At 52.0% G+C, this 13,184-nt stretch overlaps 1 protein-coding gene across 8 annotated transcripts in view; it reads left to right on the top strand.

Annotated features, from left to right (window-relative positions):
• Window positions 1-11,584, top strand: part of DISP1 (dispatched RND transporter family member 1) — a 109,105-nt gene extending 97,521 nt beyond the window's left edge. For all 8 annotated transcript variants that reach the window (XM_060192451.1, XM_060192450.1, XM_060192454.1 and 5 more), the window contains one exon: window positions 8,090-11,584. In XM_060192451.1, the coding sequence (XP_060048434.1) occupies window positions 8,090-11,560 (3,471 nt within the window). In that variant the 3' untranslated portion in view covers window positions 11,561-11,584. The remainder of the gene's footprint in view (window positions 1-8,089) is intronic.
• Window positions 11,585-13,184: the final 1,600 nt, after the last annotated feature.

Genomic DNA, 13,184 nt, shown 5'->3' with positions numbered 1-13,184 from the left:
CCTTCCTCACAGACCACTTCTTCTCTCATCAGCCCCTGAGAAACTGTGGTCGTAAGCTTATTCAGATGTTTGATTCAGTGACCAGTTTTATTTCAATCACTATTTTCCCCCTCTTTTTTTAGATTATTCATTTATTTTTCATTTATAAAAAGGAAACATTGACAAAACCATAGGATAAGAGAGGTCCAACTCCACACAATTCCCACCACCAGATCTCTGTATCCCATCCTCTCCCCTGATAGCTTTCCTATTCTTTACCCCTCTGGGAGTATGGACCCAGGGTCATTGTGGGATGCAGAAGGTGGAAGGTCTGGCTTCTGTCATTGCTTCCCCGCTGAACATGGGTGTTGACAGGTGGATCCATACTCCCAGCCTGTCTCTCTCTTTCCCTAGTGGGGCAGGGCTCTGGGGAAGCAGGGCTCCAGGACACACTGGTGGTTTTCCCCTCTTCTACAGCTGCTGGGAAGCTGTGGCTTCTGGGTCCTGAGTCAGTTCTTCAGATGCACGGTGTTCACTGTAAGGTAGCAGACACGGCAGGCACCGGCCGTGCGCCCAGCTCCCCCCCAAGAAGTGGGAGTGGTTGCAGGTGTAGGTGGGGCCTTTGGCTTTAGAGTGGTGAACTTTTGGGGGCTTGCTTTCTTTTTTTCCGGACAACCATGTGATCATCGAGTCTGTAAGTGAGCCCCCTTTCTTTCTCCTTGTTCTCTACCTCTCTCTTTCCCTAACATGTGTTTGCATCCAATAAAGTTTAATTTACCTAGGGGGGAATTTTCACTTCTCCTGGGATACGGAAACGGCTCTGTTCAGAGAGAGAGAGACACCAGCACCTCTCTCAAGTTTAGAAAAAAAAAAAAAAGAAAAAGACTTAGCCAGAGCAGTGGATTTTTCTGTTAAGAGTTAGTGGAGCAGTCTTTTAAAAAAAAAAAAAAATTTTTTTTGCCCCAGGGTTATTGCTGGGGCTCGGTGCCTGCACTACGAATCCACTGCTCTTGAAGGCCATTTTTCCCACTTTGTTGCCCTTGTTGTTGTGCTTGTTGTAGTTGTTATTGTTGTCATAGTTGTTGTTCGATAGGACAGAGAGAAATGGAGAGAGGAGGGGAAGACAGGGGGAGAGAAAGCTAGACACACCTGCAGACCTGCTTCACCACTTGCGAAGGGACCTCCTGCAGGTGGGGAGCTGGGGGCTCAAACCGGGATCCTTACGCTGACCCTTGCGCTTTGTGCCACATGCGCTTAACCTGCTGCAATACTGCCCAACTCCCTAAAAATATTTTTATTTATTTATTATGGGATCAAGATAGAGAGTAATTAAGAGGGGAGGTGGAGGCAGAGAGAGAAAGAGACAGAGAGACAGCTGTAGCCCTGCTTCACCATTCATGAAACTTTCCTTTTTTTTTTTTTTTTTAACTCTTTTTTTATTTATTTATTTATTATTTATTTATTTCCTTTGTTGCCCTTGTTTTATTGTTGTAGTTATTATTGTTGTTGTCACTGTTTCCCCCTGCAGTTGGGAACCAGGGGCTTGAACCTGGATCCTTGTGCACTGCAATGTGTGCGCTTTACCAGGTGCGCCACAGCCTTGCCCTTGGAGCAGTGGAATCGTATGGAAATGCAGTCCCAGAACAAACGAAAGAACGAACACACACACACTCACACACACTCACACACAGCTAAGCCAGCCACATTCCTCTCATAATCACAGCTGGAAGGAGACCTACTCACTAGCTTCTCTACCTTTTAGCCTCCATTATTCTAGCTTGCCATAGACCTTTTAGGCCGTCTTAAGATAACTGTGATGCTACATTACTAAGTTCCTAGAGCACAATCACAAAAAAGCACAGTACTGAATCCAGCTCATTCATAAGACCCCTGCCTGAAGTAGGCTCAGCGGCTGGGAAAGCAAAGCCACAACAGTGTCGATCTCTACAAGGAGCTAACGAAATGCCAACCAGGGCTGCGGCTTTCTAATGGTTTGGCTCTGCTAAGTCTGCCAGCTGTGCACTATGTGAAGATGTAGGTGCTGGTGTGCTCTGCTCACCTCACTATTTTACTCCGCTGGGCTTTGTGAAAGGCTTGTGAGCTGGGAGTTTGTGATCCCTGGAAAGAACGTGGGAAGCGCTGTAGCCTCGTGGAAGTTAGAAGAGGAGACTTAAAACACTTGTCCAGATAAATCAAGACGTATGTGCAGATAAGCGGGTCAGCCAGCCAGTCATACATCCACACAATAAAGGAATCAATAGTTGATAGTCAAGGCCTCAAAATTCTGCCTCAGAGAGTGAGGTTACAATTTTAACCTGGGGGCCAGGTGGTGGCTCTCATGGTTGAGCGCACATGCTGCAATGCACAAGGACCCAGGTTCGAGCCCCTGGACCCACCTGTAAGGGGAAAGCTTCACAAGTGGTGAAGCAAGGCTGTAGGTGTCTGTCTATGTCTCTGTCCCTCTGTATCGTCCCCTACGCTAGCAATTTCTGTCGGTTTCTATCCATATATATATATATATATATATATATAATTTTATTTTGTTATCTCAGGTACTGTTTTGGTCAATGCTTTTGTGTCCCAAGCTCCACTGTGAACTCAGAGCAATCAGCCTTTCTCAGGGAGATAACATAGTCGCTATCATCTGAAGTAATAACTGCCGGTGAACAGTTCACTTTTTAGGCTGTTGGTGTCCATTTTCCAAGTCTCCAGGTCACGATCTGTCACTGTGGAGTGAGCAAGCTGTGTCTGGAGACAGCCTTTCCCCTTTTCCCTCCTCAAACCCGAGCACTTGTTCTTACACTCTTGATTACTAACAACCAAGCACTTTGCAGGACACACAGCAAGCAATACACTGCAGCAGAGCTTCATTGCTGCTGGGGTGAGGGGTGCAAGTCCTCAGTGAAACATGAGTTCAGGCTGTTTTCAGGGTCACACGAGTTCAGGGATCAGACTCCATTTCAATGGCAGGCCACTGACGGTGCAGACAGGCAGCGGCTCCCAGCGTGGCGAAGAGCTTCTGTTTCTGGCGTCGTCATCCCTTAACAGGAAGGCTTGCTTTCTTAGACTCTTTCAGAATGAGCCTCGGTGGACTCCTCTGCTCCCCATACTTCTTTCTTTTAATATTTATTTATTTATTTATTCCCTCTTGTTGCCCTTCTTGTTTTTTGTTGTTGTAGTTATTATCGATGTCATTGTTGTTGGATAGGACAGAGAGAAATGGAGAGAGGAGGGGAAGATAGAGATGGAGAGAGAAAGAGAGACGCCTGCAGAACTGCTTCATCGCCTGTGAAGCGACCCCCCAGCAGGTGGGGAGCCGGGGGCTCAAACCAGGATCCTTCCTCCAGTCCTTGCGCTTTGCGCCATGTGCACTTAACCTCCTCCACTCCCCATACCTCTTCCTATCCACTGGCCCGCAGGGGACAGCGAGGAGCACACTGCAGGCGGCCACTGATAGCCAGAAGTGTGTCTCTCTCTTCTCCCTGCTTTGCTCTCTGTAGAAATTGGAGCTCAGGGGGAGTCGTGCGGTAGCACAAAACACAAGGACCGGCATAAGGATCCCTGTTCGAGCCCCTGGCTCCCCACCTGCAGGGGAGTCGCTTCACAGGTGGTGAAGCAGGTCTGCAGGTGTCTGTCTTTCTCTCCCCCTCTCTGTCTTCCCCTCCTCTCTCCATTTCTCTCTGCCCTATCCAACAATGACTACATCAGTAACAACAATAACTACAACAATAAAACAACAACGGCAACAAAAGAGAAAATAAATAAACTAACAAAAATAAGAAAGCTTGTAGAAGGGATCTGATTTGGTGCCCAAGAACTTGCTTACTAAGGGTGAGTTTTGTGGGTGGAGTAGCTGGGACCCCACACTCCCTACAGCTCAGAGGGTTCCACAGATGTGTCTCCTGAAGCTTATTTGAAAGAGGACCGTGGAGTCCTTCCTCTGTCTTCTCCCTCGGCCTCCTCAGATCCTTCATAGGGACTTAGTTTTGCCACACGGAGAAGGAGGGAGCGGCAACCCTTTGGGCTTGGCATCATTTTTTTCCCTCTGTTCTTTTCTCTGCCTCTTCAGATAGCTCCATCTCAGGCAGCACTCGCCAGCTGAGATATCATTCCAAATTCTTCTGGTTTGCTTTTTCTCTCCTCATCCTGCATCCCCTCGTTGAAGCCAGCTCCACCTATCCGACTATCTAACCAGCAAAGAGATAGTAAAAGCACATAAGTGAAAGGATTCTCACTTTCACAGAACTAGGATGAAAGGGGCTCCATCCCTCAGGAGAGCTTCCAGCAGCTGTTCCTGCTAACTCTGTTCATATTTTTTTTTCCCTGCCAAACTGAAATCCGTTTGAGTTGAAGGGCCACTGTGCCTCAGTCACCTTATGTTAAAAAAATAATGATAAATAAATGCGTTTTTTTAGACGGGTGGAGGTGCCTAGCTGATTCATTGAGTTTTACTCCTGGAGATTCAGAGCAGTGGAATTCAGCGTAAGGTGCCTACGAGTGCCGAGTGCCGGTGGTGATATGTCACCTCTGCCCTTCCTTCTTACTCTCAGAAACTGTTTTCCAGAGGTCCACATGAGCCAGCACCACCTCTGAATCTGAGTGTTTATTCCTGATAGCAGCCATCAAAGCAATATTTGGTCTGTGTTTACCATGCTCCAGCTTTCTAGTGTTTGGACACACACACACACACACACACACACACACACACACACACACACACACACCTGTTATTGTTATTAAGCAAAAACAGAATCATATGCTTCTTCCCCAGTTTTTGCTGGCAATCTTCTTTCTTTTTATCTTCAGCATTTGGTTATTTCAGCAATTACAAATATGTTCCTTCTGGCTGATAGCAGGTTTTGTAATGGATGCAATTCATTCTCTACAATCTGAAACCTGTCAGATATTAGCTAGTTGCCTTCCTTTTGTTTCCTTCCCGTTGATCAGGCTGGCCTCGGGGCATGTGTGCTCTTTCTTTGTGAGGTGAAGCTGGTTACCTGCCTGGACAGTTAGTGAACGATACTTTGTCTGGTTTTCCTGGGGTTTGGGAGACGGTTCTCTTTGCTTTGACTTGGCATATTCAAATGTCTTTAAACTGGAGACAAATACAAATCATCCAGTAAAGTGACAAGTAAGTACTGCTCTTTAAAAATGAGCTTAAGAATGAAGCCTCTAAAACAATTGTTAATTTTGGTGGACTTAAATAATAGCCTTTTTGGTTCTTTTTTCTTTACCTTCCATCATAGAATCTTTTTATTTATTTATTTTTATTTTTATCTATAAAAAGGAAACACTGACAAAAACCATAGGATAAGAGGGGCACAGCTCCACACAATTCCCACCACCAGAACTCCATATCCCATCCCCTCCCCTGATAGCTTTCCTATTCTTTATCCCTCTGGGAGTATGGACCCAGGGTCATTGTGGGATGCAGAAGGTGAAAGGTCTGGCTTCTGTGATTGCTTTCCTGCTAAACATGGGCGTTGACAGGTCGATCCATACTTCCAGCCTGTCTCTTTCTTTCCCTTGTGGGGCAGGGCTCTGGGAAAGCGGGGCTCCAGGACACATGGGGGGGGGGGTCATCTGCCCAGGGAAGTTCGGTTGGCATCATGTTGGCATCTGGAACCTGGTGACTGAAAGAAGAATTAGCATATAAAGCCAAACAAATTGTTGACTAATCATGAACCTAAAGGCTGGAATAGTTCAGATGAAGATTTGGGGGTCTCCGTTTTGTACATAGTTAGTAGAACTATTTTAATTATATTCCAAAGAGCCCATGACTGTACTAGTGTTTTTTTAATTAATTAATTTATTTCTCCTGAGCCTGATGTCTGATATGCAGGTGGATCCAGGTTATTGTCTGGAGAGATGATGTCATGGCTGCAAAAAGGACCAGAAAGCTGGATCAGGGAAGAACCTTTGTCTCTTTTTCTTTAATATTGTATCGGGGTTTAGTGGTTCGCAGTACAGTCGTTGGCACGTGGAGACACCATCTCACTGTCGCATGATAACACTCTCGCTGTCCATCGTCATGCACCAGACCCCCACACCCGCTCCGCCCCCAGAGGCCTTTGTAAAAATGTTCTTGTGAAAGTGTCTGGGCAGTGGCGGCAGTGTAATGCAGGCCCGTGTTCAGGCGAAGCGCAGCACCATTCAGTGCATGGCCAGTCTTGTTTCCTCTCCGCTTTCTGCCGCAGGACTTGTCCCAATAAAGACCTTGATTAGTCAAGGCTCAGGGGATGACAAGCAGCTTGGTTCTTGGATAAGTCCAAGTGCCACGGAAATGATTTGTGCCAACATCTCAACTCTGACAGGAAATTTGAATGCACGATTGATAAAGCTGACTTACAGGAATAAAGATAAAGGGTCGTTTAATCCTACTAGGGAAAAAAAAAAATCCACTCCCTTTTTGTACTTTGGCGTTTCTTCCTAGGAACACCTTTGGTAAATAAAAGTGAGGAAAAGTAGTAAGGACAGCTCATGGTGCGTCTAACGAGCAGTCTTGGGAAAGACTCAAGGGTGTGAATGGCTCTCTCTCACTCTAAGAGGAGAGGGGACAGTCCTGCCATTTACAGAGTTCCGTTCATAGACTTGTGCAGGCCACAGTAGCCCTGCCACTAGTGGGCTGACCAGTCGAAAAAAGGAGATTCTTCTCAGTGAAAACCAGAAGTTTGTGAAACTTACCAAGAAGCAGCAGACCCGGTCAACAAAAGCAAACCTCCTACTTTCCACCTTTTTTTTTTTTTTAAGCTTACTTCAGTACGCTTTTATGGCCTTGGAAGAAATAACTATGTTGCTAGGGAATGATTTATTTCAGTGGTGTTGCATGTTGAAAGCAGATGTTGTGTGTGTGCTTCTGGTCAAGGAGCAGTGCCCTCTCCCACCCGCGGACTCACATGTCAGAAAGAAATTTTATCCTAGCCTTTCACACTCTTCTGTTACCAGCTCTAGGGTCACTGTCACTTCTTGACTGATGATGATGATGATGATGATCTCAAACTGGGACTGCATGCATGATTTCATAGCTCTCAGGCCACTTTTTCATTCAGGTAGAAAGGAGACCGACCGCATACCACTCTAACTCTCTCCAAAACATAGAACCTCCATGTGCGGCTGTCTAGGACTCAAACCTGGACCTCCCCCCACACACAGCAAGGCAGACACCCTACCTAGTGGGCTAGACCCTGACCCATAACCGCCTCACTCTGTGATGCATTGGTAGTTTCCTAGGGAATCTCTTTTCTTCCTTCCTTCCTTCCTTCCTTCCTTCCTTCCTTCCTTCAGTGCAGTGGGGGGTTGGGCTTGACCTGGTGTCACACACTGCAAAGCAACACACTGTCATGCGAGTGAGCTCCTACACCGCCCTGAGAAATGTCACCTTAACCTCCAGCTAAATTCACTGAGCTCCAGTACCATTGTCACTCCCCCCCCCCCCAAGATTCTGTGTTCACCAGAGATTTTAGGCCAAGTTCCCAGCTGCTAATTCATGTGTCAGTCACCAGCTGCTCCCTTAATTAATGCTGGAGGTATCAACTTTGAGGGACCTGTGCGTCTTACTATAATTGAAAGTGATATTGAAAAGGCGTGTTTATACTAAGGAGGTATGAGTTTGGGTCCCACCCCCATTGCGAATCAAGCTGGCATCGACTGCAGGTGCCTCACACCTGTGTGTCACTAGCTAGCAGGAGTGTTCAAAGCCAGTCACCCTCAGAGCCCCCCAAATGTAAGATTCCTCTGGGGAGAGCCTCCCTTCGTATTCAGGCTGCTGTAAGAGAGGGCTGGGGCCTGGTGGTGACTCACCTGACTGAGCGCATAGGTTACAATGGGCAGGCACCCGGTCCATGTCCCTAGTCCCCACCCACAAGGGGAAAGCTTCACAAGTGGCGAAGCAGGTCTGCAGGTGTCTTTCTCCCTCTCCACCTCCCCGTTCCCTCTCAATTTCTGGCTGTCCCTGTCCGTCCAGTAAAGATAATAAAAAGAACATCTGAATACTATTTTTAAAAAGAGAGAGAGAGGGTTTTACAGGCAGGGGAGCTTCCGTAACGTTCCCCACATCTCTGCCAGGGCCCTCGTGTGAAACGCTAGCCCTCTCGCGTGTCTGTCCCTGCAGATCAGATCCCACCCCCAGTTCGGCGACCTCTGCCAGAGGACCACGGCCGCCTCCTGCTGCCCCAGCTGGACCCTGGGCAACTACATTGCCATCCTCAACAACAGGTCCTCCTGCCAAAAGATCGTGGAGCGGGACGTCTCCCACACGCTCAAGCTCCTGCGGGCCTGCGCCAAGCACTACCACAACGGCACCCTGGAGCCGGACTGCTGGGACGCGGCGGCCAGGAGGAAGGACCAGCTCAAGTGCAGTGACGTGCCGCGCAAGTGCACCAAATACAACGCCGTGTACCAGATCCTGCACTACCTGGTAGACAAAGACTTCCTGAGCCCCAGGGCCGCCGAGGGGGCCGCCCCCGCCCTCAAGCACAGCATGCTCTTCTCGCCCACCGAGAAGGGCGAGAGCATGATGAACATCTACCTGGACAACTTCGAGAGCTGGAACGCCTCGGACGGCGTGACGGCCGTCACGGGCATTGAGTTCGGGATCAAGCACAGCCTGTTCCAGGACTACCTGCTGATGGACACGGTGTACCCGGCCATCGCCATTGCCATCGTGCTGCTGGTCATGTGCGTCTACACCAGGTCCGTGTTCATCACCCTCATGACCATGTTCGCCGTCATCAGCTCGCTCATCGTCTCCTACTTCCTGTACCGCGTGGTGTTCCACTTCGAGTTCTTCCCTTTCATGAACCTCACGGCGCTCGTCATCCTGGTGGGGATCGGGGCCGACGACGCCTTCGTCCTGTGTGACGTCTGGAGCCACACCAAGGGCGACAGGCCCCAGGCCGACACAGCCGAGACGGTAAGCGTCACCCTGCGGCACGCGGCCCTCTCCATGTTCGTCACCAGCTTCACCACGGCCGCCGCCTTCTACGCCAACTACGTCAGCAACATCACCGCCATCAGGTGCTTTGGGGTGTACGCGGGCACAGCCATCCTGGTCAACTACGTGCTCATGGTCACCTGGCTGCCGGCCGTGGTGGTCCTGCACGAGCGCTACCTGCTCGGCACCTTCGGCTGCTTCCTGGAGCGCCCCCAGCAGGCGTTCGAGCACAAGAGCTGCTGGGTGGCCGCCCGCCACCGGTGCCGCCGGGCCCTGTGCGCCGCGTCCGAGGCCTCGCGCGTCTTCTTCGAGAAGGTCCTGCCCTGCCTGGTCATCAGGTTCCGCTACCTGTGGCTGCTGTGGTTCCTGGCCCTGACCCTGGGCGGTGCCTACGTCGTGTGCGTGAACCCCAAGATGAAGCTACCCTCGCTGGAGCTGGCCGAGTTCCAGGTGTTCCGGGCCTCGCACCCCTTCGAGCGCTACGACGCCGAGTACAAGAAGCTGTTCATGTTCGAGCGCGTCCGCCACGGGGAGGAGCTGCACATGCCCATCACGGTGATCTGGGGCGTGGCCCCGCGGGACACAGGCGACCCGCTTAACCCCAGGAGCAAAGGCCGGCTGACGCTGGACACCAGCTTCAACATGGCCAGCCCTGCCTCGCAGGCCTGGATCCTGCGCTTCTGCCAGAAGCTGCGCAACCAGACCTTCTTCCACCAGACGGACGAGCAAGACTTCACCAGCTGCTTCATCGAGACCTTCAAGCAGTGGATGGAGAACCAGGACTGCGACGAGCCCGCCCCACACCCCTGCTGCCGCCGCTGGAGCTTCCCCTACAAGCAGGAGGTGTTCGAGCTCTGCATCAAGCGAGCCATCATGGAGCTGGAGCGCAGCACCGGCTACCACCTGGACGGCAAGACGCCGGGGCCCCGCTTCGACGCCAACGACACCATCCGGGCCGTGGTGCTGGAGTTCCAGAGTGCCCACCTCTTCACGCTGGCCTATGAGAAGATGCACCGCTTCTACCGCGAGGTGGACGGCTGGATGGCCAGCGAGCTGAGCTCGGCGCCCGAGGGCCTGAGCAACGGCTGGTTCGTCAGCAGCCTGGAGTTCTACGACCTGCAGGACAGCCTTTCGGATGGCACGCTGGTGGCCATGGGGCTGTCGGTGGCCGTGGCCTTCAGCGTCATGCTGCTCACCACCTGGAGCCTGGTCATCAGCCTGTACGCCATCCTCTCCATCGCCGGCACCATCTTCGTCACCGTCGGCTCCCTGGTGCTGCTGGGCTGGGAGCTGAACGTCCTGGAGTCGGTCACCATCTCGGTGGCCGTGGGCCTGTCGGTGGACTTCACCGTCCACTACGGGGTGGCGTACCGCCTGGCCCCCGACGCCGACCGCGAGGGCAAAGTCATCTTCTCACTGAGCCGCATGGGCTCGGCCATCGCCATGGCCGCCCTCACCACCTTCGTGGCGGGGGCCATGATGATGCCCTCCACCGTGCTGGCCTACACCCAGCTGGGCACCTTCATGATGCTCATCATGTGCGTCAGCTGGGCCTTCGCCACCTTCTTCTTCCAGTGCGTGTGTCGGTGCCTGGGCCCCCAGGGCACCTGCGGGCAGATCCCCCTGCCCCGGACACTCCGGTGCGGCGCCTTCTCCCACGCCCCCACCCCAGGCCCCGGGGACAAGGGACCACCGGGCAAGGCGCACGCCCTGGACGCCTACCACCTCGCCCCCCGGGGCCGGAAGGCAGAAAGGGAGCAGCACGGGCTCTACGAGCTGGAGCCCCTGGCACCACGGGGCCACCGGGCCGCCGAGAAGACGGCGTACGAAGAGCCGGGCGGCTGCCCCGAGGGTCTCGGGGCCACGGGCAGGAGCGGCAGGCGGGAGGCCGGCTCAGCCCTGCTGCAGCCCTGCCGCGACCAGCACACCCTGTGCCAGCTCTTCTCCCTGAGCCACGGGTGCAGCTGCCCGGCCGCCTACAGACCCCTGAAATGCGGGCCGAGCTCCTGCCCACAGGCGGCCGACAGCCTGTGCCACCACTGTGCGCCCACCGTCCCGAGCAGCGGGGCCCCCGGGCAGGCCCCCGAGGGCTTCGTGCGCTCCACCGCCCCCCTCCTACACCCCTGCCCGTGCCTCCAGGGCAGACTGAGAGCCGCCGGCCTGGCGAACTCCCTGTCTCCGCGGGGTCTGTCCATTCACCCAGGGCAGTGCGCACAGGCCCCGGAGACAGCGGCTCGGGCCGGCACCCCATGCGGCCAGGGCGACGTGGAAGAGCGGCACCCACGGGCTGGAGCGCCCCAGGAGACGGGCTGCGGCCCTGAGTGCAAGCCCAGAGCCGTCTCGGGGACGCTGGAGGGCGGCGAGGGGACGGCAGACAGGGACGCCGCCTCCCCGAGTCAGACAGCCTCAGGGCCCTGCTGGTCGCAGACTGATGCGACCCTGAACTCGGAACACTCGCCTCCAAAGGAGCCAGAGTTGACTTCGGGCCCTTTGTTGGGGGAGGCTGGGCACAGGCAGCCCTGGGGCAGGGGAGGAAGGGGGAAGTGCGGTTCTCTAGACTGTCAGGTGCCGGGCGCCGACACCGGCTTGCCCACGGGGTTGGCACACCCAGAACTCTCGGGGGGGAGTTTGTTGATCAAAACACTTTAATAAATAAGAATATTCAGTTCAGAACCAGCACTTTGACCGTTCCTTGAAAGGAAAATGAGAATCTAGGAGTTTCAAAAGGGTACACTCACATCAGTATGCCAAGGACGGCCATGTGTCTGGCTGAGCTCACATAGTGCTGTGCAAAGGGATACTTACAAGGACCTGGGTTCAAGCCCCTGCTTCCCATCTGCAGGGGAGGCACTTCATGAGCAGTGAAGCAGGTCTGCAGGTGTCAGTCTTTCTCTATCCCTTTCTTTTTCTTTTTTTTTTAAATTTATTTCTTTATTGGGGAATTAATGTTTTACATTCAACAGTAAATACAATAGTTTGTACATGCATAACATTCCCCAGATTCCCATTTAACAATACAACCCCCCTATGTCATTTATCATCCTTCATGGATCTGTTTTCTCCCCACCCACCCACCCCAGAGTCTCAGAGTCTTTTACTTTGGTGCAATATGCCAATTCCATTTCAGGTTCTACTTGTGTTTTCGTTTCTGATCTTATTTTTCAACTTCTGCCTGAGAGTGAGATCATCCCATATTCATCCTTCTGTTTCTGACTTATTTCACGTAACAGGAATTTTTCAATGTCCATCCAAGATCGGCTGAAAACGGTGAAGTCACCATTTTTTACAGCTGAGTAGTATTCCATTGTGTATATATACCACAGCTTGCTCAGCCAGTCATCTGTTGTTGGACACCTGGGTTGCTTCCAGGTTTTGGCTATTACACATTGTGCTGCCAAGAACATATGTGTACACAGATCTTTTTGGATGGATGTGTTGGGTTCCTTAGGATCTATCCCCAGGAACTCTATTCCTTTCTATCTCCCTCTCCCCTTTCAATTTCTCGCTATCCTATCAAATGAAAAGGAGAAGGAAAAAAAGCCACCAGAAGGTGGATTCATAGTGCCAGCACCGAGCCCCTGTGACTGGAGACAAAAATAAATAAATAAACAAACAGACATACCTCATGGCCTCACCCAGTTCAGAACCAGGGTGCGCTTTTTATATTCTGTACACACAATCCACAGATGGGGCTCGGTGAGTGTTTGCAGGTGGGTTTTACATGTTCAGAAAAGACGGTTGCTTCTCACGAGTGTACTCAGACTAGAGAACATGGCCCCCCCACCCCCTCACCCCACACACACACACACACACACACACACACACACACACACACCAGCCCTCCCAAAGCAGGAGTCTGGTGTGGAGAATTGCGTTGCCTCCAGAGTCTCCATTCTGTGCAGTCACGGTCACCTGCTACCCTCCTGGTCCCCAGCTGTGAGAATTCTAAAGACTTATGTTAACTGAGTCGCTTCAGTTGGGAACCAGCAGATATAAACATTTGAATTCCCGTGTTTCATGAGGCCTCCTTTAAAAACGAATTGGCCGGGGACTGGGCAGTAGCGCAGCAGGTCAAGCGCACATGGCACAAGAGCTGGTGTAAGGATCCCGGTTCGCGCCCCGGCTCCCCACCTGCAGGGTGTTCGCTTCGCAGATGATCTTATCTTTCTCTCCTCCTCTTTGTCTTCTCCATCTCTCTCGATTTCTCTCTGTCCTGTCCAACAACAACAGCTATCACAACAATAATAATAACTACAGCAAGGGCAACAAAATG

Source organism: Erinaceus europaeus, chromosome 6, assembly GCF_950295315.1.
Source record: "Erinaceus europaeus chromosome 6, mEriEur2.1, whole genome shotgun sequence".
Lineage (NCBI taxonomy): Eukaryota > Metazoa > Chordata > Mammalia > Eulipotyphla > Erinaceidae > Erinaceus > Erinaceus europaeus.
Note: the sequence above shows the minus strand (reverse complement) of the source record. Positions and strands in the feature narration are given on the sequence as shown.